We start from the raw sequence: 25574 nt of genomic DNA, 5'->3' as shown, positions 1-25574 counted from the left end.
TAACTGCTTACTTGCAGACTTTCATATTGCCATGATGCTGTTCAGCCCATGTGTGATGCAAGCTTTAAAAAAATCAACCCCAGAAACTTCTATGCATCTAGAGCTTTTCCTAACAAGGAAAAGCAGCTGCTTTTACATCTTTCTAGTGTTTCATTAGAGATACAAATGGTACCCAAACTTTTTGAAATTACATGTGGGTTTTGTTTGGGGGAAAATAGTGGTAGCAAGGTGTTCCTATATACACAGTGGATAAATCTTTTGCTTATGAAGTCCTCTGCTCTTAAAATCAATAATCTGGCCACTTTAGAAGTGCTTCTGCCATTTCATTCCCAGGGTTGTTATTGCAACAAAACAAGAGTTCAGCCCTGTCCACTGGGACAGGGGAGAGATTTAACCTCAACCTCCCCGCCCAAGTTATGAACATACATAGCAAAAGAAGTCTTCTCTACATACTCTTCTAGATTTCCCACTGGCAAACCCCTTGACTGATGTGCATATTCAAATCTAAATAACAGAGGGGAAGCAACAGGAGGTATTTCTGTCTTTACAGTGGTGTGTTTAAACTAGTAGTTTTACCCAAACTAAATTTCTTAATCCTGCAGACCTTTGGATCCTCAAAATTTCCTTCCAAGGAGATTCCACAAGCCATCACCAGAGTCTTGTAATGCTGAATGAAGTTATACATGATAAGTGAGCGCTCCTGCTTGGGCTTCTTCTGTAGGTGCAGCTGCAGATGATACAGTCTCTCTGTTACAGATAGGTTTTTGTCCAAAGGTGGCGGTGCCAAACTCATACTGATCTCTAAGCCAGGAAACACAAGCAAAAATCATCTTTTTACCCACTGTGTGATAAAGAAAGGCAAGAGAAAAATCTTGAACACAATCACCTAAAGCACAAAAACTAGAGTCAGACTGTGAACAAATAACAACAAATCTATACAGATATTACACATTTTATCAAACCAGAAAATGCTCCCAAAAGCGACATGCTGTCTCTATACTACTAAACAAAGAACAGCCAGGAATCAAACACTAGTCACAAGCCCATGGTGCAGTGATTGGGTTACGTTCAGCATTCTAGTGTCGGATTTGTTCTGGAGAGCAAAAATTTAAAGAGGTTGAAAGAGAAAAGCAAGTAAGCTAAGGAGAACATGGGAGTAAGCAAACATTTTAGCCATATACATGCTCAGCAGTCCAGTGCTTGAGCCATTTACCTGGCCTTATTGTAACAGAGATGTATCCACAGCAATGTCTTCAAGTGTATTCAACACGTTAAGACTGCTGAATAATGTGACTAAATTACTCCATCACAAAACTGAGCTAGGTTTGGGACACTCAAAACACTTCCAAGAGCCTGTCTGCTGAAGGTACTTTCTTGAAATGCAGTGTCATGTCACCCGGCACAGCCTGTCCGCTCACTTACCAGTCTGGTCTTGTATCTGCTGCAAAGAGATATAATAGGCATCTCTTCCACCCCAACATACTGCCAGTCCAACTACCAAGATGTCTTCGCAGCCTTGGACAGGAAATCCATCATCTTTAACTTGCTTCCACTGAGGAGAACTTGCTAAAAGAATAATTTTTAAGTTATGATTATAAAATGCTATCCATAAATATAGAAGAGTTTGGATCCTGAAAATGTAAATACATACATTTGATCCTAAATTTCTTAAAAGTGAATATACACCTTCAATGTATCTATAGGGAGAAAAGTCTGTGTTTCTTTTTCTGGGAAATAAAAAAAACCCACACCACACAAAACACCAAACCCTAAACAAAAAAAAAAAACAAAGCCAAAACAAATAAAACAAACTTTATCTTAACAGAAACAACCACCCATACAGCATCCCTGCAAAACTCTGGCCTTTCCTAGCAATCTCTTCAAGAGTTGAGACAGAAATACATTCCCTCCTTTCACTCTGAAAAACATTTACATTTATCTGTCAAAAATATATTTTGACAGTAAAGAAATTTTGTTGTTGTTATGGAAATATGACAACAAAGAATCTAACTGCTTAACCTTGTTTTTTTAAAGGAAGAGTATGTTTATATAGCAGCAGCAAACTGCAGCATAAGAATATGTCTGTGGAAAAAAAAATTAAGCAATATTGCAACAATCCAGAGACTAATCCAAATTTTGCACATGCATATATTAAACAAAGTTTACTTTTTGCAAACTCAAAAATATTTAACCTTGGTTCAGAGGCAAACCCAGAAGTAACACTGCTCAGTGGAGACCATGAACAATCTGTACAATTTACTGTCAAATACATTACTCATTCTAAAATATACTAAAACTTGCTTACGACATGGAAAGATACATGAGAAAGGGACTGTACAACACAGATCCATTTCAAAATTGTATACACAATGAAATGTTAAGAATATTTAGATGCTCTCAAACAGAAGCAAGCTGCTAAACACTTCATTACTGTCACCAAAGACCTATCAATGAAACACTTGACACCAATTCTATCTTTTACTAACACTCAGCTCCTTTGGTTTACTGAGACTAACAATATTCAATGCATATCAGTTAATTTTGCTCCTTTTTTGCAAGCCCTTTCATTCTCCACTCCTGCTTTAACCTGAAGATGCCACCCCGCTGCTCACAAAACTATAAGCTGGTACACAGAACTGACCTTTTTTGAATTTGCCACCAATCGTTGATTTGGGAGATAAAAGACATCTTGTTCTTTCGCACGCCACTGAGATGGAGAATCTGCTTTTCTCCTTCCATTCTGCAAGGAAAGTCTGGAAAAGTGCTTTGTCACTTGCTACATCAATAATAGTGAAACTTTCATCGCTTAAGGGAACAAGTGGAGAAACATCCTGAGATAGCTGCAGTGAAAAGCCTTGGTCTATAGTGGAATCATCTTTCATCTCATCAGCCTCAATTTGCTCTACAATCCCAGGACTGACTTGGATTGTTTTTACCTGCTGCTCTGCATTGCGCTCGCTATTCTGCTGTGGCTGAATCAGCTGCGCTTCATCCATGCAGGCAACCTGTCTCTTCCTTAAAGATTTCACAGAGAGAGAAATAGAACTTTTGGGAAAAACCTTTTTTGGGGGTGTTGGAGGAATAGACGCATTATTACTATCTGGTGAAGGACAGGATGTTCTGTGGCTTCCCTTGAGTGGAAGTGCAATGCAGTCTGTTTTCTGAAAATCCGAGTCTTCTGGCTTGTTTTCTTTAACCTTGAAATGGCTTTTTAAATCCTGGCAAGTGGGCAAAGGCTCCGGATGACAACGATCAGATTCAAAAACTGGATCTGGCTCCTGATTGGTAATAGGAGCAACTAACTTTTCTTTCAAACAGGAGCTTACTGAAACTGGTTCAATGCCTGAGGGACTATGCCATTTGTCTAATACATCCTGCAATCCTGGGCTTAGTTCAAATGAGTGGTCAGTCCACGCCACTGGATGGGTTTTCTTGTCTAAAGCTTTCTGGCTTCTCTGGAGCTTTTCACCTTTATCTGCTACCAAATCCTTTGATCTGGGGTCATTGTTACACATCACTGGGTTTCTTAATCCTGACTGACGGTCAAATGTAGAAGGAAGACCTTCCAGAAAAGACGGGGAGTTCGCATGATCTAAAACTTCAGCTATTAGTTCTGAGAATGCTAGAGATACATTGTTACCCTGTGCACAGTCCTCATGCTCCTTCTGACTGCCACTGACATCACACTTATTCTGAACAGGCCTTAGGTTCTGCAAAAGATGTTCTGGAGAAACCAAAGCCCCTTGCTTCTCCACAGGTTCCTTTCTGTCAGCTTCCGTAATGTGAACAGCTGCAAGGTCGCTGACATTACTGAAGCTATCATCAAACAGCAAGCTATCACTCATATTCAGGCTTGTTTCAGGGACAGGGTGGCATTCTATTTGTACAATGTGCTCCCTACCAAAAGGGGAGGTTGTTTTATCAAGGTCTTTAGACACAGTCGCCCCTTTCACTGCATTTTGGGTGTGGTAATCTCGTAGAAAACTGTGTAGCTGCGAGTCAGTCACTGAGAAATCGCTTTCTTTAAGGTAAGGTGCAGAATCTATTTCCTTTGTTACGGGCTGTAAATTAAGGCCTCCAGACTCCAAAACATTATTACTGCAGTGCTGAGCTGTGTTTTTTGTAACGTTATTTGTCGTGATAAGACTTGAAAAGCCCAGTTTCCTAACTGTTGCAGCCAGCCTTTCCTCAGTAGCATTCTCAGTCCGTGAAGTGCTTAGTTTGTTGCAGATCTCCTGCCGTGGGATCACTGCCAGCTTTGAACTTTGCATTCCCTGCTGTCCTGTGATTCCAGCTGCTCCCTCCTGTTTTATTATCATCTCAGTTTGAGTATCCAACTGGAAGCTGTCTTCAAAGTCAGAAAACAGATCAGAGGATGGACTATCCTGAACATCACCTGCATCATAAACACCTCTGGATTTCATCAGAGAGTTTTTCAGAAGATCTTTAGGATGACTGTTGGCTTTCTGCAGTGCTTCAGCTTGTAACGATATTCCATTGGACTTTTCGCTACCATTTTTGCCACCATTCTGAATTTTAATATGGCAGGGTTTATCCTCACCAGGACAAAAACGCACAGGCTTCTGTACCCTGCTGCCACTATGGACATGTTCATTTCCAGAGCAGCTGGCTGTCACGTTACGGTGATCTGCATCTAAAGCCATCTGCTGCTTACCAATCATCACCTCAGCACAGCTCGCATCTGTTCGCATTTTATTTATTTTACTCTGCTTATCATCCATATTTTCATTTCTCTGTGTCCTAACATTAGCAGGTATCACTAGACTTTCTACAATATTACGTGTCTCTACATCAGTGTGTGGAATACCCTGCAATGTAACAGGTGCCTGAAAACATGCTCTCCCCTGAGGCATGCCTTCATTACTGCTGGTAGACTCTGTAAATAATCCTTCCATTCTATCTTTCTTCCCAAGAGTAATTGCCCCCATCTGTACAGAATTTGAGATTTGATGAGTTACAGACCCTGTTACCATAAATTCCTTACTATTTTGGTCTGAAAAAGAATTCTCTTTAGAGATCATGGGGTGGAAAGCGGGAGGCTTTTGTATGTCTACACTAAGCGTATTTGAATCTTCAAGAAGTGACCTCTGTAGTTTTGAAGCAGTATTTTTGTTCCTAGTCCGGTTTAAATGCATGTCCATACTTTTTAGCAATCTAGAGGCTGAAAAATATGTTCTCAACGTTGGTGTTTTTCCTTGTTCAGCAGAAGGTTCTAGAATTGCTCTCCTAGAATCCATCTTGGTTTTGACCAGAGAAATTCCTTCTACATTTTCATTATTTCTGCACACATTTAGCCGCTTCCTAGGACTGCACACAATATCATCATTGCCTTCCTCTGATCGAGCCTGTCTCCTGCCTGGGACTTCACTCTCAAATCCGGAGTTTTCTGTACTACTGCTTAGTCGCCTTTTATATCCCTTTTTAATATTTGATAAGTTTCCAGTCTGAGAGCCAAGGCCATTACAATGTTGAACTCTGCACCCTTTTTTGCTTAACACCCTAGAAGACTCGGAAGACCTATGTAGCCTGTCTTCCAGTTCTGACTCTCTGCTCATCATAGGGGACGTATCGGACTCGAGAAAAGACTCTGGGTTCCACTGCACTCCCATCAGCGCCAGATCCTGCTGGAGAAGTCTCCTGGCTTCTTCCACAATGAGGGAAGCTGCTTCTCTTTCTGTTAAGCCTTTCATTCCAGCCATCCAGATGCTGCGCACAGTCCGACGCTCCTCTGCTGACTCTTCGTCTTCATCCACAGCCTTACGAACACTACAGGAAAGGTAAAGGACATACGTAAACATTCACACAGAATATAACAAACACCACAAGGACCTGGCACTACTCAGTTCCCCTTTCAACTAGCTTCACAGCTTCCTGGCTTCACAGAAGCACTGTATCCAAAATATAATGCACTTGATAGGAAATAACTGTTTCAGTTTTCTACATGTGAATTGATGTCGAGGTTACTGGCTGCACACCCCAGAAGCCTTCCCAGGTTTCTGTGTCCAAACATACCCCAGTTGAGTCGCAGCTCTCTACTAGGGCAAGATCCAGGCCTGAACCAATCCTGCTCCATGCACTGTTTTTCAAAGAACAAAAACTTCAGGAGCATGAACCAAACAGGTGTCATGGTACAGTCCTACAGGTACTTGATCAAGTCATTGCACTAACATGAAAATAACTAGAGAATCTCAAATGATATACAGTAATAAACCATCAACTTGTTTGATTATATGGTGGAGCTGCCTTCTAGAGGCAGCAAGAGGTCTCCAGAAAGCATTAACAATTCACCCAAGACTAAATAGTGCATTGAAAAGAGGAACAAGAAGAAATTTTAGGTCTCACAAACTTATACTGCAAAGAAAAGATGCTTCTGTTAATTTCAATATAATCATGGAATGACTGTGATCAGTCAGAGAGAACCACATGTTATTTCTAGTTAACATTCGGCATCAAGTCCCAAAAGGTGGTCATATTTAATTACAGGTTTCATCCTGTAATCCTTCACCTTACAAACAAACAAACTCCTTTACTTGACTTCTGGACTTAATGATTTCTCACCTTTTGAACGGTACTGAATTCTTCAGAGCAGTTGCCACATCATCAGGACTGGCTTTAGCAAGATCAGCCACTGTGACAAAGCCAGCATTGTAAAGCATCCTAGCACGCTGTGCATTCAGCAGAGACACTCGTACCAGGTCACAAAGCTCCCTATGAACCCCAAAAGTGAGGCGGCTCTGGAACTGAGAGAGCAACAGCTCCATGTTGTGCCAGCCCAGCCGATTACAGAAAACCGTCACCATTCCTGGAACAAAGAAGTTACATCAGTGTCTTAACTCCAGGTTCAGTTCTACTGAGCTGGGTTCATTTCCCCCACCTCATCTGAACAGGCATGCACTTCACATTTCTCACCTTCCCACTACTTACAGAAACTAACTCACGTTTATTATAATTATGACTAGGAGCCGGTCTCACAGAACTCTAATCTAGAATTAACTAGTTTTTCAGTGAGGAAGAAATTCTGAATGACACTGCTTTTTCAAAGACGCTGATCTTTAAAGTGTGATGCACATGCATATCCTGTAACAGGATTCCTATGAACCAAATACACTGAAAAAGACAGAACAAGCAGTGAAGCCACAGGTCTTCAAGGAAAGCCAGCACTGATGTCCATAAGAGCAGAACTTCAGTTACTGAGAGCATTATAGGAGGTAGCAAAGCCTACAATAAAAGTCACAACAGCACACGGGAGGAGGAAAAGAGCAGGGAAAAGATAGTTTCTCACTCACAGATTGCATCTACAGAATATGACAATAACTGAAAGACATAGCATCCCTCACTATTTTTACAGTGATTATAGAATACACCCTTTATCATATGTCTTAGCTATATGTCCTGTCAACAGTTATTTTACTTCCCAAGTTACTTTTGTGAAAATTATTAATACTGGGAATAGAGAATTATGAAACTGCTACAACAAGAAGTTATTTATACTACCAGAATTAATTTAAACTACTCTGCATCAGTTGGCGTGACCTTTTCATTTTTGGGGCTTTGACTCATGCTGCAACCCACACATAGGGCTTCACAAGTTGAGCTAAAACTGTCTTAAAAATTGAAGGCCCACTCATGTAGTAATGGAGGCAATAGAGAGAAAAAAATCTCGGTCACATGGTGGGCTGTTACTTCTACTCCTACACAGCCCTCTTGAGGAAGTTAAAGGTGACAGATATCTGCCCTCTTATTATCTGGCGATAAATGTCCCAGAAACTACTCACTCTGTTTTGAAAACTATAAACTTATACTTTCTGGCCTAATAACTCTGCAACCAGGAGAAAGCCATACTAAGTCTTAGAACCCCCAAACTTTACCCATGCTGAAAGATACTCTTTCCTGATAGAGCAAACCTTCAGAATAGACTTGTACTTAATTTCCATACTTACTACTGAACAAACTACATCCCAGCTCAGTACCTCAGCATGCTACACTACTGCCTGATTCCACTCAGCCGGCCCCTTTCCCATAGCAAATTCTGTGGTTCCACCTCAAAGCAGGGGGAACCACAGATTAAGCTATAAAGCTGGAAGTGGTTTTACAAGACTATTTGTTGTCAGTACCACACTGTGGCTATCTTACCCCCTTATATGGAAGGAAAGAAAACAGACTAGCCTAAGAGTCCCAGGGTATTTTGCCCAGACAACTCACCTGCATAGGTGGCAGCAGACTGCTGCAAGGATTGAAGCTGGCCACGACTACACCCATACTTCTTTGTCATATCCTTCAAGGGAACCTCACTGATCAAATCCAGAAGGGCAAGACTGGTGAAAAACCTGTGGAAGCACACATGGAAATCAAATTATCATCCAGGTCACATTAGCACACACTGCAAAATGCACTGTGATAGCTAGGACAGAATGGTACTATAGCATAGCACATAGAAGGTGGCATCCATAAACATCAGCACAAACATCTTGTGCCAGCATTGTCTTCAGTTCAGAGCAGACCAGGTCTAGGTTCTCTGAGCTATCAGCTGTCTCAGCAAGGGAGCCAGTTCCTGAAAACAGACACAGAACCTGTCCAGTCCATGTGTTATAGCCTCCAGTCTTTTCACATTCACACTCATTTGTGGCTACCTTTTGTGGATGGCCATTTGTCTGTGCTGTTTCTCTGTTTTAGCTATGATTTTGCCCTTTACAGAGCGAGCCAGAAAGCTTTCTTCAATCCCCACCAGTTCAGCCACACGTCTCATTGAGGCAGGCAGTTTCTCCCACAAGCAGAAAAACTGGTACCAATCAATTGTGGTCCACTCCTCATACACTGGGGTGACCTAATGAAAATAAGACAATGCAAAAAACTGTTTCAGAGAAACAAACAGAACAGAGCTCTGGGTAAACAAAAATACAGCCTAGGGAATGTGGTTAGAGCATCCTACACACTCCTCAGAGGCACTGAGTCATAACCATGCACCCTGAAGAAAGTAAAAGCTCTTTTAAACCAGATTTTCTAAAATATTTGTACTGATGAGATCTGACTCATATAGGTACTCTAATGATTAAACAATTTGGAATCTTTCACAGAATCACAAAATGTTAGGGATTGGAAGGGACCTCGAAAGATCATCTAGTCCAATCCCCCTGCCAGAGCAGGAACACCCAGATGAGGTTACACAGGAAGGTGTCCAGGTGGGTTTTGAATGTCTCCAGGGAAGGAGACTCCACAATCCCCCTGGGCAGCCTGTTCCAGTGCTCTGGCACCCTCACTGAGAAGAAGTTTCTTCTCAAATTTAAGTGGAACCTCTTGTATTCCAGTTTGAACCCATTACCCCTTGTCATATCATTGGTTGTCACCGAGAAGAGCCTGGCTCCATCCTCCTGACACTCACCCTTTACATATTTATAAACATTAATGAGGTCACCTTTCAGTCTCCTCTTCTCCAAGCTAAAGGGACCCAGCTCCCTCAACCTGTCCTCATAAGGGAGATGCTCCACTCCATCATCTTCGTTGCCCTGCGCTGGACTCTCTCCAGCAGTTCCCTGTCCTTCCTGAACTGAGGGGCCCAGAACTGGACACAATATTCCAGGTGTGGTCTCACCAGGGCGAAGTAGAGGGGAAGGAGAACCTCTCTTGACCTACTAACCACCCCCCTTCTAGTACACTCCAGGATGTCATTGGCCTTCCTGGCCACAAGGGCACAGTGCTGGCTCATGGTCATCCTGCTGTCCACCAGGACCCCCAGGTCCCTTTCCCCTATGCTGCTCTCTTTGTCAGATTGCTCCCTAAATCCAAGTCATTAGAAGATTTTTAAGCTGCATCTTTATTCTCCTTTAACAAAACAAAACGTTATTCTTTTTTTAACAAAACTAACAGATATCTATCAACCTCTTAAAACCACTAGCAACCACACTAACCACTGCCATCATCTGACAAAGTAGGACAGAACACAGATTTTGCTAGAAATTGCTGAAGCTTTCATTTACCTGAAGTACAAGAAATCTCAGCTTTTATTAACACTAATAAAAAAGCCATCCAAAGCATTCACACAGTTTTAGACAGAAAACCAGTTCTGTTATTGTTCAGTCAGCACAGAGTCAGTTTCACTATGAGGAGACAAAATGTCTTCATATCTGTATGGATATACTACAAGATTAATTACTTTGAAATAACTAGCAGTTGTTGGAGAACATTTAACATAACACAGAATATCAGATGCTGAGAAGAACAAGAGTTATTAATGTGGAGGATTGTCTTATGGTTTTTTGTTGTGGTATTTTTTTTAAGAAAAAAACCCCTCTTTTCCTAGCCTAGCAAATTTGTTTTCATCAGTTTTCCTAAAATACGAGGTTTTCGAATTCAGTCTCATATTGGTATAAGTAAAAAATTCAAGCCTAAGAGAATTAAATAGCATGATAGCAGATAATTTCCCTGTAACCCATAAGGAACACATGGAGAACTGTTCTTTAAAATAAAACAAAAACAAACAAACCCCATCAAAACTAAACAAACCTTCAGCCTTGAAAACTAACTGACTTGCAAGAAAGTATTTTAGGGTAGCTTAATGGAAGATAAGAACATTTTGTTCAACAGTGTATTAGACAAGGTACAGCAACTACAATGTAAAGTGTAAAAAAAAAAAATATCTATATCTATCTCTCGCCATCACTGTCCGTACCCCAGAACAGGAACAAAAGCAATCCTTTTTTTTTTTTTCTGTTTTGGAGATGCAAACAGGGAAAAAATACACTGGTGCATAATGATATAAACCAGCTCACTTTGTCTAGTAGAAACAAAACAAAATATAATGTGGTCCTGTAAAACAGAGATATGGGGACATATGGGACGCTAGTAGATCCAACAAAATTTATCGGTATCAGCCAGTAACTAGGTTAATGAACACAGCAAGCAGAGATAGGCACCCTGAGTCTCCTGCCTCCCACCCCATGTCCTCTAGCTCAACAATTCCTGTAACTGCAAGCATATTCTCCTTCGAGTGAACTTTTTTTCAGGCATGATACCTAAATTTTGCCTTTGGTTTATCAGCCTGGTAAAGAAAATACACTTTACACTTTAGGAGGCTAAAGACCACTGTCAAATTTGGGATGATGATCACATGACAGGCCTCTGGCAGTCTTGGATCTTAAGATGTTCACTGCAACTCCATCTTGTTTCCTCACTAATCTTCACAGGTTTGTGGCCTCCTCTCCAAAGGCCCTAAATAGCACTGCTTAGCTTTTTAAGTGTATGTGCACATAAATCTTGATAAACTTTGATACACCTTCCCGTCAAAAGATTTAGCACACTCCTTCCTTTAGCCCTGACAGCATGACCAGGCAAGTAAACTAAAACAGAGATAAATTTCACTGTTACTGAACGGAAGAAAGGCCCACACATAGGAAGAAAGCAGTGTTGTTCTCTGAGGCTTTTTTGTAGGCAAAACAGATGCTAAAACCCCAAAAGCTTTCTGAGGCTCCAAAAGTAATCTGAGGTGCAGCCTGCTGATCCCAAACATACAAAAAACCCCAATTCATTTCATTAAGTGTCTCAGAAAAATTACCATTATCCTACTCCTGAAACTTACAAAGTTCGGAAACCTTATGAACTCAGGAGTGACCACAATGGACTTAGACAGGCACACGACACCCATCTACACAATAGACACTATGGGAACAGACTAGTTCTGAAGAACATTCAATTAAGAAACTTCTTCATGAAGGATGAGCTAAGCAAAGCACAAAAAAAAACCCTATGTTCATAGAGCCCTCAAGAAGTCTGCATTGTGCTTTCTCTCCTTTCCATAGTTTTGGCAGTACAAAACACAAAACACAGAATGAGAACCTACCAAATAGACAATATGCAGATCATTCTCCAGAACAAAGCTTTTCATAGCTCGCTGCAGGTCAGCAAAGATTTCCATGGCTTCAGTTGGTGAAAGAGAAGAGGAAAGAGTAGCTGAGCCAAGATGCGTTGGATGATAAACCTTTGCTGCTAAGAAAAAACAAAACATAACCCACAAACATTTAAGTGCAAGTTTATACCTCATTTTCAGATTGCATAGTATTTTACAGATATAAATTCTACTAACTTTCCTATCTCCTTTTTCAAGAAGAAATGGCACATTTCTCCATTCTGAAGACAGGAAAACGGAAACAATAAAAGGTTTAGACTTGTCTAGGTCTAAACTGGCCTTTTTCAGAGGCCAGATCACAAGCTTGGATCCCTCTAACTACTCAGACTAAGAGTTGTGACAGCTATTTGAACAAAAATCACTGGAATCCCATCTGCCATCCCGCTTAGTAGTTTCCATTTTGAGTATTTCTTTCTTCGGAACACCAAATATCTCCTATAATATTTTCTTTAAAAAGAGATACCAAATAACCTGTAATGGGGATTCTTACTCTTACTGTAAGAGTCTCATCCTTAGCCATTTTAAGAAAATAGCCAAAATCAGGAAAAAGTGCAACCATGTACACTTAGCATTTCTAGAAGAGACTTGTACTCTCTTAGCATGTACTCGTCAGAAAGACAAAAATCATAGTCTATAATGTTCACAAATCCTGTAGTAAAAGTATGCTTTCTTTCAAGATATTTTGGGAATTTGTAGACTAGGATGCATCAGTGTTAGAGGTGATGTGGAGAGAGAGGCCTTTCAAGAACACATGCATGCAAAAATGTTAAACGAGGTATAAAGACACCCTCCAAAAAGCTAAAAAAAATTCTTGATACACGTGGTTCTTTAAAATAAAAACAAAAATGGACAGAGGTCCTCATCTTAAAGTTACATTGAACATCTAGCGAGCTGCAGAAGGTTTACTGATTCAAAACTGCTAACTGCCCTTACTGGGAAGAACACCAGTGTTACCTTTCATATCATTGCCAGAGTCCAGAACCTGAATGAATTCATTTTCCAGCAGCCACGTCACACAAGCCTCGATAGGTCCGGTCTGTGCTTTGTCTTGTGTTCTCTCGTTTCCGCATTTGCTTGCTTTCAAGCTGGATGCAAGAAGAGTGCAAGAAGCGTAGGTCTGCACATCATCTGGGGTGTTGGCCACTCCCCCTACTATGATCTGTTGAAGAAAACTACTTGCTCATACTGCCAGAGAAGCAATAGGATGGAAGTCAGATCAGAGAGTCAAAGAGACTGATCCATCAGATATCTAAGTTTTAAAGAACCAGTACGAGAGGGGAACACAAGGCAAAGCAACTGCCACAGCTGGCAACCTTTAAGGCCTTTTCTTTGCAAGAAGCCAGACACCTTTGGTAGAAGTAAGAGGACTAATCTGCGGGAAAGAATGAATTATAAAATCTCATTTTGATAGCAGGCATACACATAGTAGCAATTTAGATTTGAGATTAGCCCTAGGGTTTTTGCTTAGCCAACACTGCGAAATACTTTTCAAAGGGTTAGAACACAAAATGTAATTTTCTGAAGACAAAAAGCAAACCAGAGAGGAGGACTTCTTGTAAGGCTCTTCAGCATACTGAAGTTTTCTCTTAATAAATGTGAATGCTACACCCCATCATTGTTTTCCTGATTGATTTTTTTCCCTTCAATTTTGTTTTTCATTTTTCACATAACTGCTTTCTCCTTGTGAGTCATTTCCATGCATGTGTCTTCCTTGAGATAGAAAGGTGTTTAAGTAAAAACTTTCTTTCATGGTTTCAATGGATTTTTTTCCCATGTCATAAAGCAACATCACCAGAAAAGAACCCCCATCTTTTAGATAGCTCTGATGTAGAAAAAAATGCATTTAGAAATTCCATGGGTCTGCTAAAAATTCAAAACCTATGGAAACACAACTAAGTGCTAAGTATCACAGCACTTTTCACAAAAGATAGTAGAAGCAGTACAGCAAACAAAATGTATTTTAAAAGTCTAAGTTCAGTGCAAGTCCAAAAGCAACTTTTGAAAAGGAGATAAGCTCACCTATGTGGAATAAAATCCTTTTGGTCCTTTTTTACTCCTGTAGGAACTCTACAGAGGACAGCAGGCTAGAAAGAGCAAATGGGGTATCACATCTATTTTTTCACCAAAAATGTATTTACAAAATTTCAGTCATTTTTGTGCAAAAGAGGTAGATATGTTTAGGAGGGAAATAAGGTACTCTATAAGGTTCTACAAATGTCACTATGGCCTAATTCAGTCTACAAAGTCTCTGGGATCAGGGATGTCCAAGCACCTCCCAGTTAAGACTGTCAGGTTGTACAAGAAGTTTAAGAATCACACTTAATTATGCCTGTGGTTTGAGTAGATCTAAATGCAAAAGCAAAACTTAATAACCCTTCTTTGACTGTGCTCACAACCTGATCTCCAGGAAGCAGAGACTGGAACCTACCAAACAAAATGCTGAATACTGAAGCAAGCTGGCAGAACCAAGTAATATTCTTCTGAAGCTGCTTGGGTTGACAGGGGAGGAAACAGAAGAAAAAGAAAGTGCACAGAAAACATGTGATGGTATCACCAAATAAACGATCCTACAAGAGTGCAAGCACAGTTCTAATTCCTCTCCATATGTCCTGTACCTCAAGTATTGCTCTTTTCATGCTTGAAGTAACACCTTCACCTTCTCTTCTAAGCAAACAACTGCGAACAGGCTTGAGAGATCCTTGAAGTAGAGCAGTTCCTTTTGATCTTTCTGAGGGCTTGCAAACTAAAATGCTCTCACCTTTAGGAAAGAAAAAGAAAAAAAAAAGAAAAAAAAAAGAAAAAAATTAACGACCTTACTATTGCATCTTAGCACTGTAATAGTAACAATTCATCAAGGACAAATTATTGGAATAGAAAACTATACATGTTTCTAAAAAAGCTAGAAAAGAAAATAAAAATAAAACCTTTGCAACCTTAAAGCAGTGTACATCCATTGCTATGTAAGAACTCCACAGATGCATAATACTTAAGAACTAAAAGCTCAGAGCAGGACAAACTTCAAAATTCCATTAGGCTGGTCGGGGTCTTGCCAAATCAGCTAAAGAGCTTCCATAGCTTCTCTTTGTATGTGCTTTGCTGCTGAACCGCTATCACTTCTTGTTCTGGAATTGACTGGAACTATAATACACAGTGACATCAATTTTTCTTCTGCACTTCATCATTAAACTGAAAAGATTCTCAAAAGCAAGAACGAAACATAAAAGCTGCACAGCACTTTGACAGTTTGTGTTAAGTCAACCATCTTCCACTCACAAAATGAAGTAACACATCAACCAAAGTAATTTAGAAACCCAAAGTTATTAATCTAAGTAACTACTCATTCTCTGAATTTTCATATATGCATAAATATATATATACACACAAAATCTTAAGTATCATGGATGGTTTCACTCAAAGTACATCTAAATATACCTTACCTTAAAATTCTCTATCAGACATTGTTAAGTTAATCCCTAGCTATGTATCCCTGTGCGATACAAAAAAAGGTCCCAGAGCCATGAAACAAAAATAAAAATAATGGGCCAGTTCCTTTGATGAGATAATAGACTACCCATGGAAAATGCAGTGGTCACACAAAGGAGATTTTTTTTTCAACAAAGCTATTGCAGAGAAACTAGGTCCCTGGGAGACACAGCTAGTTAGAAGCTTTGCCAGTCGGCACAGGATAAATTAATTATGCATAGGACAAGCTTGCCTCTGACTAAGGAGAGGGCATTAGAATTGGATTAGCTGGATGGTAAATATCATGATACATTTATGATAACTTCTGGAGATTTAAGCACATGTAGTCTGGACACCAAGGTAATTTTGGTCATGGGTATCTTAGTAAGATTGTAGGAATGTTAAGTTATGATAAAACCATAGCTGTGGTAACGCTACAGTAATTAGCAAATTCAGAGGCAATGAAAACACACCTTCAATGAAATTTAATGAGCAGGATAAACTCTCTCTTGAGGTAATAGAGAGAGTTGAGAGCAGGGTGACAAAGCTGGTGAGGGGCCTGGAGCTCCTGAGAAGCGTTTGAGGGAACTGGGGCTGTTTAGCCTGGAAAGAAAGAGGCTGAGGGGAGACATTATCACTGTCTACAACTACCTGAAAGGAGGTTGTAGCGAGATGGGTATTGGTCTCTTCTCCCAAGTGATAGGACAAGAGGAAGTGGCCTCAAGTTGTGCCGGGGGAGGTTTAGATTGGATATTAGGAAAAAATTATTCACAGAAAGGGTTGTCAGGCATCGGAACAGGCTGCCCATGGAAGTGGTGGAGTCAGCATCTCTGGAGGTGTTTAAAAGGCATTTAGACAAGGTTCTCAGGGACATGATTTAGTGCTAGATTTAGGTTAGGTTATGGTTGGACTCAATGATCCTGAGGGTCTCTTCCAACTGAAATGATTCTATGATAATAAATATCACAAATGCAGTACAGGTGAGTAACCACTTAAACATGGTAACACAAATTAATTACAGGATGGGATGAAAGACGTGCTCAGAGGATGCATGAAACTTTTGACATCTGTTGACTATGTATGTTTGCCAGAGCTGAGAGTACCAAAGATAAACTGCCTGTAAGCATTGTTTTGTCAAAGCAAGTCTTATTTTGATTTTAGCAATAAAGAACGTTCACGCATTTCATGTTTGGGTTCTGATGTAACCTGCAGTTCCCTCTGAAATCTTTGACTCTTCAGCATAACAAATCTAACAGAAGATGGGTATCCACTTGGCTCTGCATTACCTGACAGTCGCTCAAGACTTGGGGGAAATCCTTTCCCAAGATCCCACTGAGAACTTAAAGGAAATAACTGCAACCTAGCAAACAGCGGACAAAAAAAATAAAAAGAAACTAAGCTGTTCTAAGATCCCTTATTGAACACTTCAGATGAGAGGAGAAGTCCAGGTCAGCATCAGACTAGACAAACACCAGAATACTCTGGCTATCTAGGCATAAAACTCCATTGAAAGAAAAAAAAAAAAAAAAAAAAAAAAGCCCTATTATATTTCTAGGTTTTGTTCAGCAATATTGAACGGCTTTACCTATTTCACCTTGGGAACATGACAGTTTTGCTGAATGTAAAAATAATACAATTTCATTTTCTAAAATTATGTTTTTAAATTTCCACCAAATCAGGGGGAAAAAACCCACAAGAACAACAAAACACAATCGAAACCTGAGATAACACAATACTACAGTATTTGCAGGTAAGGGAATTAACCCAACAGCATTTATCTTCTGTCACCTGAATTTCATATCCACACAAGGCATTTTTTTCCAGCTGAAGTTGCTGTCTCCTAGTCTCCCTACTCTATGAAAGAGTAGCAGCTGGTAATGCAGCTGTATGTTCTCATCCAAAAGACTCTGTGGAGTCAAAAAAAAAATGGTACATTCATGATGCTCATCAGCATAAAATCAACTGCTTACTGTGCAAAACACAGTCACATCAGAACTGTCAAAAAAGGGTTCTAATTATTGTAATTTGAAGAAGAAGAAGAAAAGAAACTTCAAGGAATAATGTAATTTTACACCTGCCAGCTACACTCAAGTGACGAAATCTGGAAAATTTCAAAATACAGCATGCAGCTGCCCTTTCTTTAACACATAGGGATATCTCACAGAGAAATAGGTCACAAAGTGCCCTGTTGCTATGCTACTCTGGCAAAAATAGAAAGTTAAATGTAAGAGTCTACTTACACAGGGTTCCAGCAAGCACCAATCAAACCATCAGTAGGGCAAACCCCACCTCCCGCTTCTGTTGAACTTCCTATTTTCTATTGTGGTTTTATATTTGTGTAATCCAGTTCTTCCAAACATCATCCATAAAGATAAATTTCCATTGCGAATTAAAAAAACAGGCAGGATTATTTGGTTGAACATCAACCATAGAAAAGAATCACAGAATGTCCTGAGTTGGAAGGGACCCACAAGGATCACCAGTGCTGCCGTACATGTGAAGACACCATATTATGCATGAACTACTGTTCATATTTCCCTGTCTCTCTGTTGCATTACTACATTCAAGATCCATAAAAGTTATGGTTAAGTTTAGTGGAAGTTTAACAAATTCAAACCAAAACTTCAGAAAACAGGATTTTGCCAAATTGTGGTTATAGACTTTAAACACATTTTTTACATTTTAGGTCTGTCCAATGAGTTTACTATAAACTTTCTCACTGGAATTGTAAACAGTTTAGTAAACTGACCAGGGATCACAAAATTAAGGCAAATAAACCGAGCCTTAGAATTTAACAAGAATTCAAAGGAGAAAACAGCCTGTTCTTGAAGTAACTGACATGTAAATACCAAAGTAAGTCTCATGCAGTGAAAAGAATCCTCTGGGAATCACAATTTTTACTCCATTAATACCAAACAAATTCATCTTGATTAACTTAATCATACTGAATACCAAAGGAATTCATCATGATTAGTCACTAATTGCAAAGCACTGCCCTGGATTTAATCAGGTTAACGCCGTTCCTAGAGAATGTTAATAAAGCCTCTGCTTACCCTCTGTGTCTACTCCTTTCCTGCCAGCCCTTCCAGCCATCTGCTTGTAAGTGAGCATGTCCAGCAGTTTGCCACAAAACACGGGAGTTCGTATAATTACTCGGCGTGCAGGCAAATTCACTCCAGACGAGAGCGTGGAAGTTGCTGCTAGGACTCTAATCAAGCCTTGGCGAAAGGCTCCTTCAATGATGTCCCGTTCATCAAAAGTAAGACCTGAGGAGAGATGACTTTTACAAACCCAGTAATGGTGAAACTGAATTTAAGAGCTAACGATATTACTGTCAAGCAAGGGGAAGAACAAACAAACTTAACTGTACATTCGCCATTCAGTGTTAGGAACTAGAGCCGCAACACTACCTCAGTTAACTTCTTCTGAGCCCTAAGCAAAGCAAAATCTCACCATTAAGTTTTTGTTATTCAATTGACAGTAATAGTTATTAACTAGCTTTTCTAAAGTGCTTGTATGTGTTGTAGCAAGATGAACAACTATTCACTACATATCTACACACACTGCAAGTAAATAAGTAAAGAAATAAAATAAAAACTGGATGTAACAAGCACAGTAGGGAACTAGGATTTCGTCATTTGCCATCCTGACCCTGGAATCCTTCTTCATCATTTGCATTCTAAGTTACAGAAGGTGTATTTCTACATTTCCTTATAGGCTTCAGGCCAATTTTGTTCCTGAGAAAGAAATCCACACTCTATAAACATTTGAAATTATTCCCCCTACATATTCAATGACATAGCTACAGTTCTCGCTTCTGGAGTCAGTCCTTTCCCTTGGTGGATCAACAGGTGACACTATTACCTATTAAATAACAAAAAAAAGATGTAGCCAGGAGCATCCGCAGCACATGCTCTTTTTATTTTTATTGTTATATTTGTTATATTTCTTCTATTTACTCATCTATTTCACTATAAGTTGAGGAAAATTGCTCTGAAACACTCTGGCAGCTTTAGGGACAACCTGAAAATGCTTGGGCTGCAAATCAGCTAATTTTTCAGGCTCACACACCCACACACAAAAACCAAACCAAACAAGCAAACAAAAAGTTGTGGTTTAAAAGTTGCTTTAAACAATACAAAAGAGAGGAGATTTGTAACAGTTAGTGAATTAAACTCTTCAGCCACAATAAAATAATTCAGGTTTACCTCTAACTGTGAGATTCTCAAAGCATTTTAATTCAGTCATAAACTACAGAGGGCTTCAAAAAGCAACGGGTAAATTGCTGGTAACCACAGCAAAAAGAACCCATATGATTTAGAGAATTCAAGACCAAGATATTCAGGAATACCTGCATGATGAAATGCCACTCCCCATGGCAAAGTACGTTGGAGCACAGAATCCAGGCCTGAGATAGATCGCTTTAGCTGATCCAGAACCTCATCAATCCCTTCTCTGTCCACAACAACCGGGGCAAGGGCTGAGTTTTTTGAAGAACCTTGAGAGACAAAACATTCTTATAGTTTTTATTAAAATTAATTTTCATTAAAGGCACTGTGCATATTACAGTCTTCTATTAATTACTCTTCTCTCACCTTCAGACTGTTGCAAACTGTAGAATTCCCTGGCAATGATGTCTGCTAGCTTCTCACACCAGTTCTTGGATGGACAGAAAAGCAGAACTGAATGGCCTTCACAAACAGTCTCATAACACAGGCTCACAACATGGTCTTCATCTCCCTGAATTGAGACAAAATATTTTCAATGCACTCTCACACTGAATAGGGTTTGTAAATGCCATCATTCTTCTGCGTCACAGTAGGAATCTTCTACTTCAAGTCAGAAAGAGGAGCAAACAAACAAGACAGTACTCTGTCTTGCTTTAGGAAGCCGAAGCACTAGTTTGATCACATTGTTGAGGACAGCCCTAGACCTACCTATGACTAAATCTAAGGCTTGACCTCTTGCTTTTCATAAATCTGTTTCTGACTGAAGGCAGCATGGTACACAAAATATCACCGCAATCTCCATGTTATGGCTAACAGCAGTGGGGAAGAACTAGGAAGAGCCTCAAGTGAAAACAAATAAGGAAAACTTATCAATTAGGACGTTCAAACTAAAAGCATGAGATGTAGTAATCTGAGCATCCCCAATAAGATGCACCCAGGAAGCACTGCTGACCAAAGACTGCAGGTGATCAGAGCACAGTGGAAGAATTTTATGGATACTTATATGGATATGCATGCAAAACCATACTGTTTACAGCTTGCCTTTTTCATTTTGAGATCTTAAGAGAGTTCCTGCAACTGATCTGTTTTGGTTGGCTAAGTCAGATTCTCTTTCAGCAAGCAAGCCAAAGGAGGAAGACAAAAAAGGCAGGTATATAGCAAGAAATAAAAAGCACTGAAATGCAAATGAAAACAGTGGACCAATGGCAGAAACTGCATATACACATCAAAAGCTTGGTAAGGATTCAGCCAAATTCAGCAAAAGTGGTGATGTCATCGAGTTCCCTTTCCTCATCCAGTTTTAGGCTCAGAAGACTGAAGATCCAGTGACAGATTTCCAGCCCAAGAGGATCACCTGGTCTTATAAAATAAGCCAACTCCCTTAACTGTTGAGTCATAAGCCCAGTTTAGTTCTTTCTCTCTGGATAGTACCTATCCAGAGCAACTACTTAAAAATATCCAGAAAAGGAGATGCAACATCACCTTCTCAATATGACCGCACAGGAGCAAGCTTCCAGATATTCTTGTCACAAAAACTGAACTTTGTTTCAAGGATCCTTTTTCTTTCTTTGCTGTGGCACCTTTCTACTGACAACAGAATGTTTGTGCACAATGAGAACTGGGCGCAAAATGCTCCAAAATACTGCTGGTATTCAGGCCATACCGTCCAACTACTACAGTGGTACTACATAGAGTGGATGAAAGGACTGGAAGGACCCTTCAAAGATTCCACAGAAAAGGAACCTACAACTAAAAAGTGCAAATTTGCCATTCCTATCCATTTGGTTCTTCCAAACCATTATAGTACATTACCCTTAACTTTTCATATCCTTTTCAAGTGTGCAAAAGAACTAAAAATTGAAAATTGAAAATAGATTCAGAAGAATCAGGATGGATATCTGCCTTCTGATCACCAACAAAATTAGATCATTGAGCAGTTTAACATCAGCAGGTTCAATACCAGATTTTAATGCAAATATATTCTCCCAACAATCAATGCAAATTCCTTGGTCTAACCAGGAAACACCTTTATTCATGAAAGTGAAGTAGATTCCAGGACACAAGATAGGGTGATGGATAAGGGGAGAATTAAACTCTTTATACCTATCAAGTGTTCAGAAACAAGATAACTGCAAAGTCAACTTTGTCTTCAAGTCACAATCAAGAAACTTCAACACATCAGTGTGTTTTCGTTTGGTTTTTGTTTAAATCAATAGAAGACCAAAAAAAAAAAACCCTGTGCTCAGTTTAAGCATACAAGCTATGATATAAACAACAAAGTCGGGAATGTTACCTTTTAAAAAGAAATCAAAATCATACCAGGAGCTGTTTCTTTAACTTTAGCTGTACAAAAGGTGTTATCCCAAAACTGCCGCTCAGAGTTTTGTTACCTTCAGCTGAAGCTTGGGCTGGAATTCTCGCACTAAATTCATGGAGGAGTCATAAATGTTGCTGCCAATTTTCACCCACTCCTTGAGGGGCACAGGGCGAAAATCCGTGCAGTATAGCTCTGCATCTAACCATGAGGCTAGGAGCCCCAAGTTAGGGAGGGTAGCACTCATGCCAACTATCTGTATCCCACCAAAACTGGGACTGGTCATCTTCGCCTGTCTGGAAGTGGTTAAAAGAAAATGAAAGTTAGTGACAACACAGGCTACTGTTCGGGAAAACAAGATTTAGAAAAACTAATTCAATCTACTTCTAGTGTCTAAAGTGCAAAGGTTTTTTTTTTTTTCAACTTCTTGACAAAGAAACAAACCACACTGTACTCCTAGCAAACACAATGTCAGTTTATGCATTGATAACAAGATAATTCAACTTTTTATCACTTTGAACGTAAACTTTAAGCTTCTTTAGGTACAATAGCCATAAACTGACTGCATATTTGGAGAAACTGAAAACCAACAAATAAATCAACTATTTCTTTGCCATTAACAAAAACATGGAAATAAGGGAATGGTTCAGTCTTCACTGCAGTCTTTCTAAGTTTAAATGCCTTTCTTGAAACACTTCCATTTATTTCAATTTCAGGACAAATAATACTAGACTAACATCTTCCTAGAGTTGGGAACAAAAGTCCTTAGCTCAGCAAAGAAGAAAACAGCTTCAGTTCTCAAAATGCTAAACAGCAGCTTCCACTAAAGGCAGTAAGAAGTAATGGACTCTTAACAGACCTGAAAATGCAAACCGTTAATTCAGATATCCAAATGTATATTTTAATTCAGGCTTTTACATCCACACAATAGGGGTTTTTTAATGCTCCTAAGCCTCCATTTGGAAAACTACTCATTTGCGTTGTGCTGAGCCACAAATTGAGACTTTAAAAAATTAAAAGGTCTGACAAATCAATGTGAGCTCAGAAACAGCCTGAACCTTCCTAGAAGATCCTAGTAATCTTGGCAAAGACAAGACAGAGAAAGCAAGACTACCTAGAAGCTGGAGTAAAAAAGGCTGGTCACTGACAAGGCAGAAATAAGGAAGATGTGGAGAGACAGACTCTATTATCCAAACTCTTCGAGCATTTGCTACTACAGCTCTGCCATTTAGGTTGCAGATTTTTCCCCCTAAAGCAACTTTTGACCTTCAAAGATTAAAAAAGTTCCAGCTCCACAACACACTCTTTGACTGGGGAGGAGAAAAATCTGCTTCAGAATTTTGGCTGGGTGTGCAAAACTGTCACAGAAAAGTGAGGGCACTCACACTGGTGATGGCCATCAGAGAACATTCTCTCGATGCAAAGACACAGCCTTATACTTCAGCGGGACACCCAGCTAACAAGTTAAAAAGCTCTTCAAAGCACTGGTCATTCTGATAATTGGTCAGGCTGGATAGTGTTGAAAGGATCTGGATCAAGGGGCTCCCATTAAGTAATACAAAAAAAAAAAAACATGGCAGACTTGGGAGGTCATTTGAAAGAAAATGTGGTCTTCAACTCCAGGAATCTCAAGTGGATTCCAAAACAAATATGGTAGCCACCTCCTTCACGTCAGTAACTGTCAACTTGACTATGATGGAGAGATGGAGAATCTAGGCCCTAGCGCCCATATGGTGAAGGCTGAAGTACTGTGTCTTCCCAGGAATACTCCTTGATGCATCTGTCCCCTTTTCCCTGACAGATGTTGTTTCTTTCCTGCTTCTTCAATGCAAGGGAGAAAAGCAGAGAGTGGACCTGCACCTGTGCTGCAGCTACACGATAAGCCAAGGTAAAAGGAGTGTCAACGCCACTCACGCTGCTCTGATACTGGCTTCCAGGACTTATGGGGAGAATATGAGGAAAAGTCAGAGGTGATTAAACCCAGAACACTGCAGGATCCCGGAAATATGGCTAAAATGTCCAGTGGAAAGCCAATGTAGAAACGGCACTTCCCTCAGGACTAAAGAGGTAGCCTGTGCTTAGCCCAGCACTGGTATGACTCACAAGACAGGAAGCAGCAAACTGGCAAAATCTGGCTTCTGGTGCTGAGGGAACAGTTCATTTTGACTCTTCTTTCAGCACCACCAATAAAGATTAAGAAGATCAATACACGATCTACTCCATTTGTGTCTGTCTGTTTCAAGCACTATGGAGCCACTGGAGAGTTTGGTGCTGGGGATCTAGATAACGAATTTTTAAAAGCCTCCAAAATTCTTCTGAAACATCTAATCTGTTCCCCAGTGTCCAATCATTTGTGCTACAGCCAAGAAACCATGCAACCACCAGGCTATCACATGTTATAAGGAAAACCACATATCACCCCGACCAATGCTAACCAAGTAGGTTACTGGCACATCCTGTCTTCTGATCAATTCACCATCGACAAGTTAACAGCATGCCCAGTCTTCCACAATACCTGAACATTTCAGTAGCATAAATACCCTGTTCCATGAAACACTGCAAAATTAAGCAGGGCAAGTCTGCTAGGAAAAAAAAAAAAAAAAAAAAAGAACAATCAAAGTTTTTTAAAAATTCAAATAGGCTAAAAAAGTAAATGAAAACTTCAGCCTTATTTCTTTTCCTGAGGGAATGAATCCCATGGTAGCACACAAATTGAAAACCATGAGGAAAAGAGGTTTTGACTATAACAGCAGGCATCTGAGAGGTAGTATGATGAGACCTTAATAACCAAAATAGTCTAGGTCATCACTCTCATAAAAACCCTGGAGGTAACCCAAATTTCCAGTCGCCCACAGAACAAAACATTTAGAGTTGCCATAATTTAGCATCAGAAGACAAACATCCTGGTCTACCCACCGTTTTGCAACCTTCTCTGTAACATATCTAACTTTGGTCAGAAGGAGTTCCAGCAGATATCCTCGATGAGAGTCTCCCAGCATGTGCAACTCATCCACAACCACCACTCCTGATAAAGAGAAGCACTCGGGTTATGTCTGTCAAAACTCCAAACTAAGAACAGATAGCCTCAATCCTTTCATATTCCACATGTTGAACTGAATATTATATTCGCAAATCCAGCTGTGCTTTCCAACACCACTATGGCTTCCTTCTGCCACTGATCCTTCTGAGAGACAAATCATGACCAATGTCATGACATTTCACACCGCCCACAACTTCACACACACGCAATCAGCCTTTCAAAAATAAATAGGCTGAGTTGTTAGTCTGGTCAGCACACGAAACAGTATTGCAGCATCTATACTGTAACAGTGTAAGGTCTTGCATGTGGGAAAACATAATCCAGGAGTGCAGCACAGGCTGAGATCTACCTGGCTGGGGAGCAGCTCTGTGGACAGGGACCTGGGGGTCCTGGAGGACAAGTAGCTCAACATGAGTGAACAGCGAGCTGCTGTGGCAAAGAAAGCCAACAGGATGCTGGGCTGCTTTAGCAAGGGCATCACCAGCAGAGACAAGAAAGTCATTATCCTGCTCTTCTCAGTGCTTGTCAGGCCACAGCTGGAACACTGTGTTCAGTTTTGGTCCCTGCTACACAAAAAAGATGTGGACAGGCTGGAGAAGGTCCAGAAAA

General features: G+C 40.1%; 1 protein-coding gene across 9 annotated transcripts in view; it reads right to left on the bottom strand.

Moving 5' to 3' along the window:
* POLQ (DNA polymerase theta) overlaps window positions 1–25574 on the bottom strand; it is a 55089-nt gene that overhangs the window by 19215 nt on the left and 10300 nt on the right. For 3 of the 9 annotated variants that reach the window (XM_082043231.1, XM_082043235.1, XM_082043239.1), the window contains exons 5-18: window positions 24842–24950; window positions 22002–22221; window positions 19978–20122; window positions 19734–19898; window positions 18436–18648; window positions 14536–14678; window positions 12875–13079; window positions 11855–12000; window positions 8652–8845; window positions 8224–8348; window positions 6580–6823; window positions 2642–5787; window positions 1423–1566; window positions 605–801 (exon numbers count right to left, since the gene is read on the bottom strand). In XM_082043231.1, coding sequence (XP_081899357.1) covers window positions 605–801; window positions 1423–1566; window positions 2642–5787; window positions 6580–6823; window positions 8224–8348; window positions 8652–8845; window positions 11855–12000; window positions 12875–13079; window positions 14536–14678; window positions 18436–18648; window positions 19734–19898; window positions 19978–20122; window positions 22002–22221; window positions 24842–24950 — 5396 coding nt within the window. The remainder of the gene's footprint in view (window positions 1–604; window positions 802–1422; window positions 1567–2641; window positions 5788–6579; window positions 6824–8223; window positions 8349–8651; window positions 8846–11854; window positions 12001–12874; window positions 13080–14535; window positions 14679–18435; window positions 18649–19733; window positions 19899–19977; window positions 20123–22001; window positions 22222–24841; window positions 24951–25574) is intronic. The other 6 variants (XM_082043232.1, XM_082043233.1, XM_082043234.1 and 3 more) reach the window with 6 other exon arrangements.

The sequence above is a fragment of the Streptopelia decaocto genome (assembly GCF_964273445.1).
Source record: "Streptopelia decaocto genome assembly, chromosome: 1".
Classification (NCBI taxonomy): Eukaryota; Metazoa; Chordata; class Aves; order Columbiformes; family Columbidae; genus Streptopelia; species Streptopelia decaocto.
The sequence above is the reverse complement of the archived record's forward strand: the minus strand, read 5'-3'. Positions and strand labels throughout refer to the sequence as shown.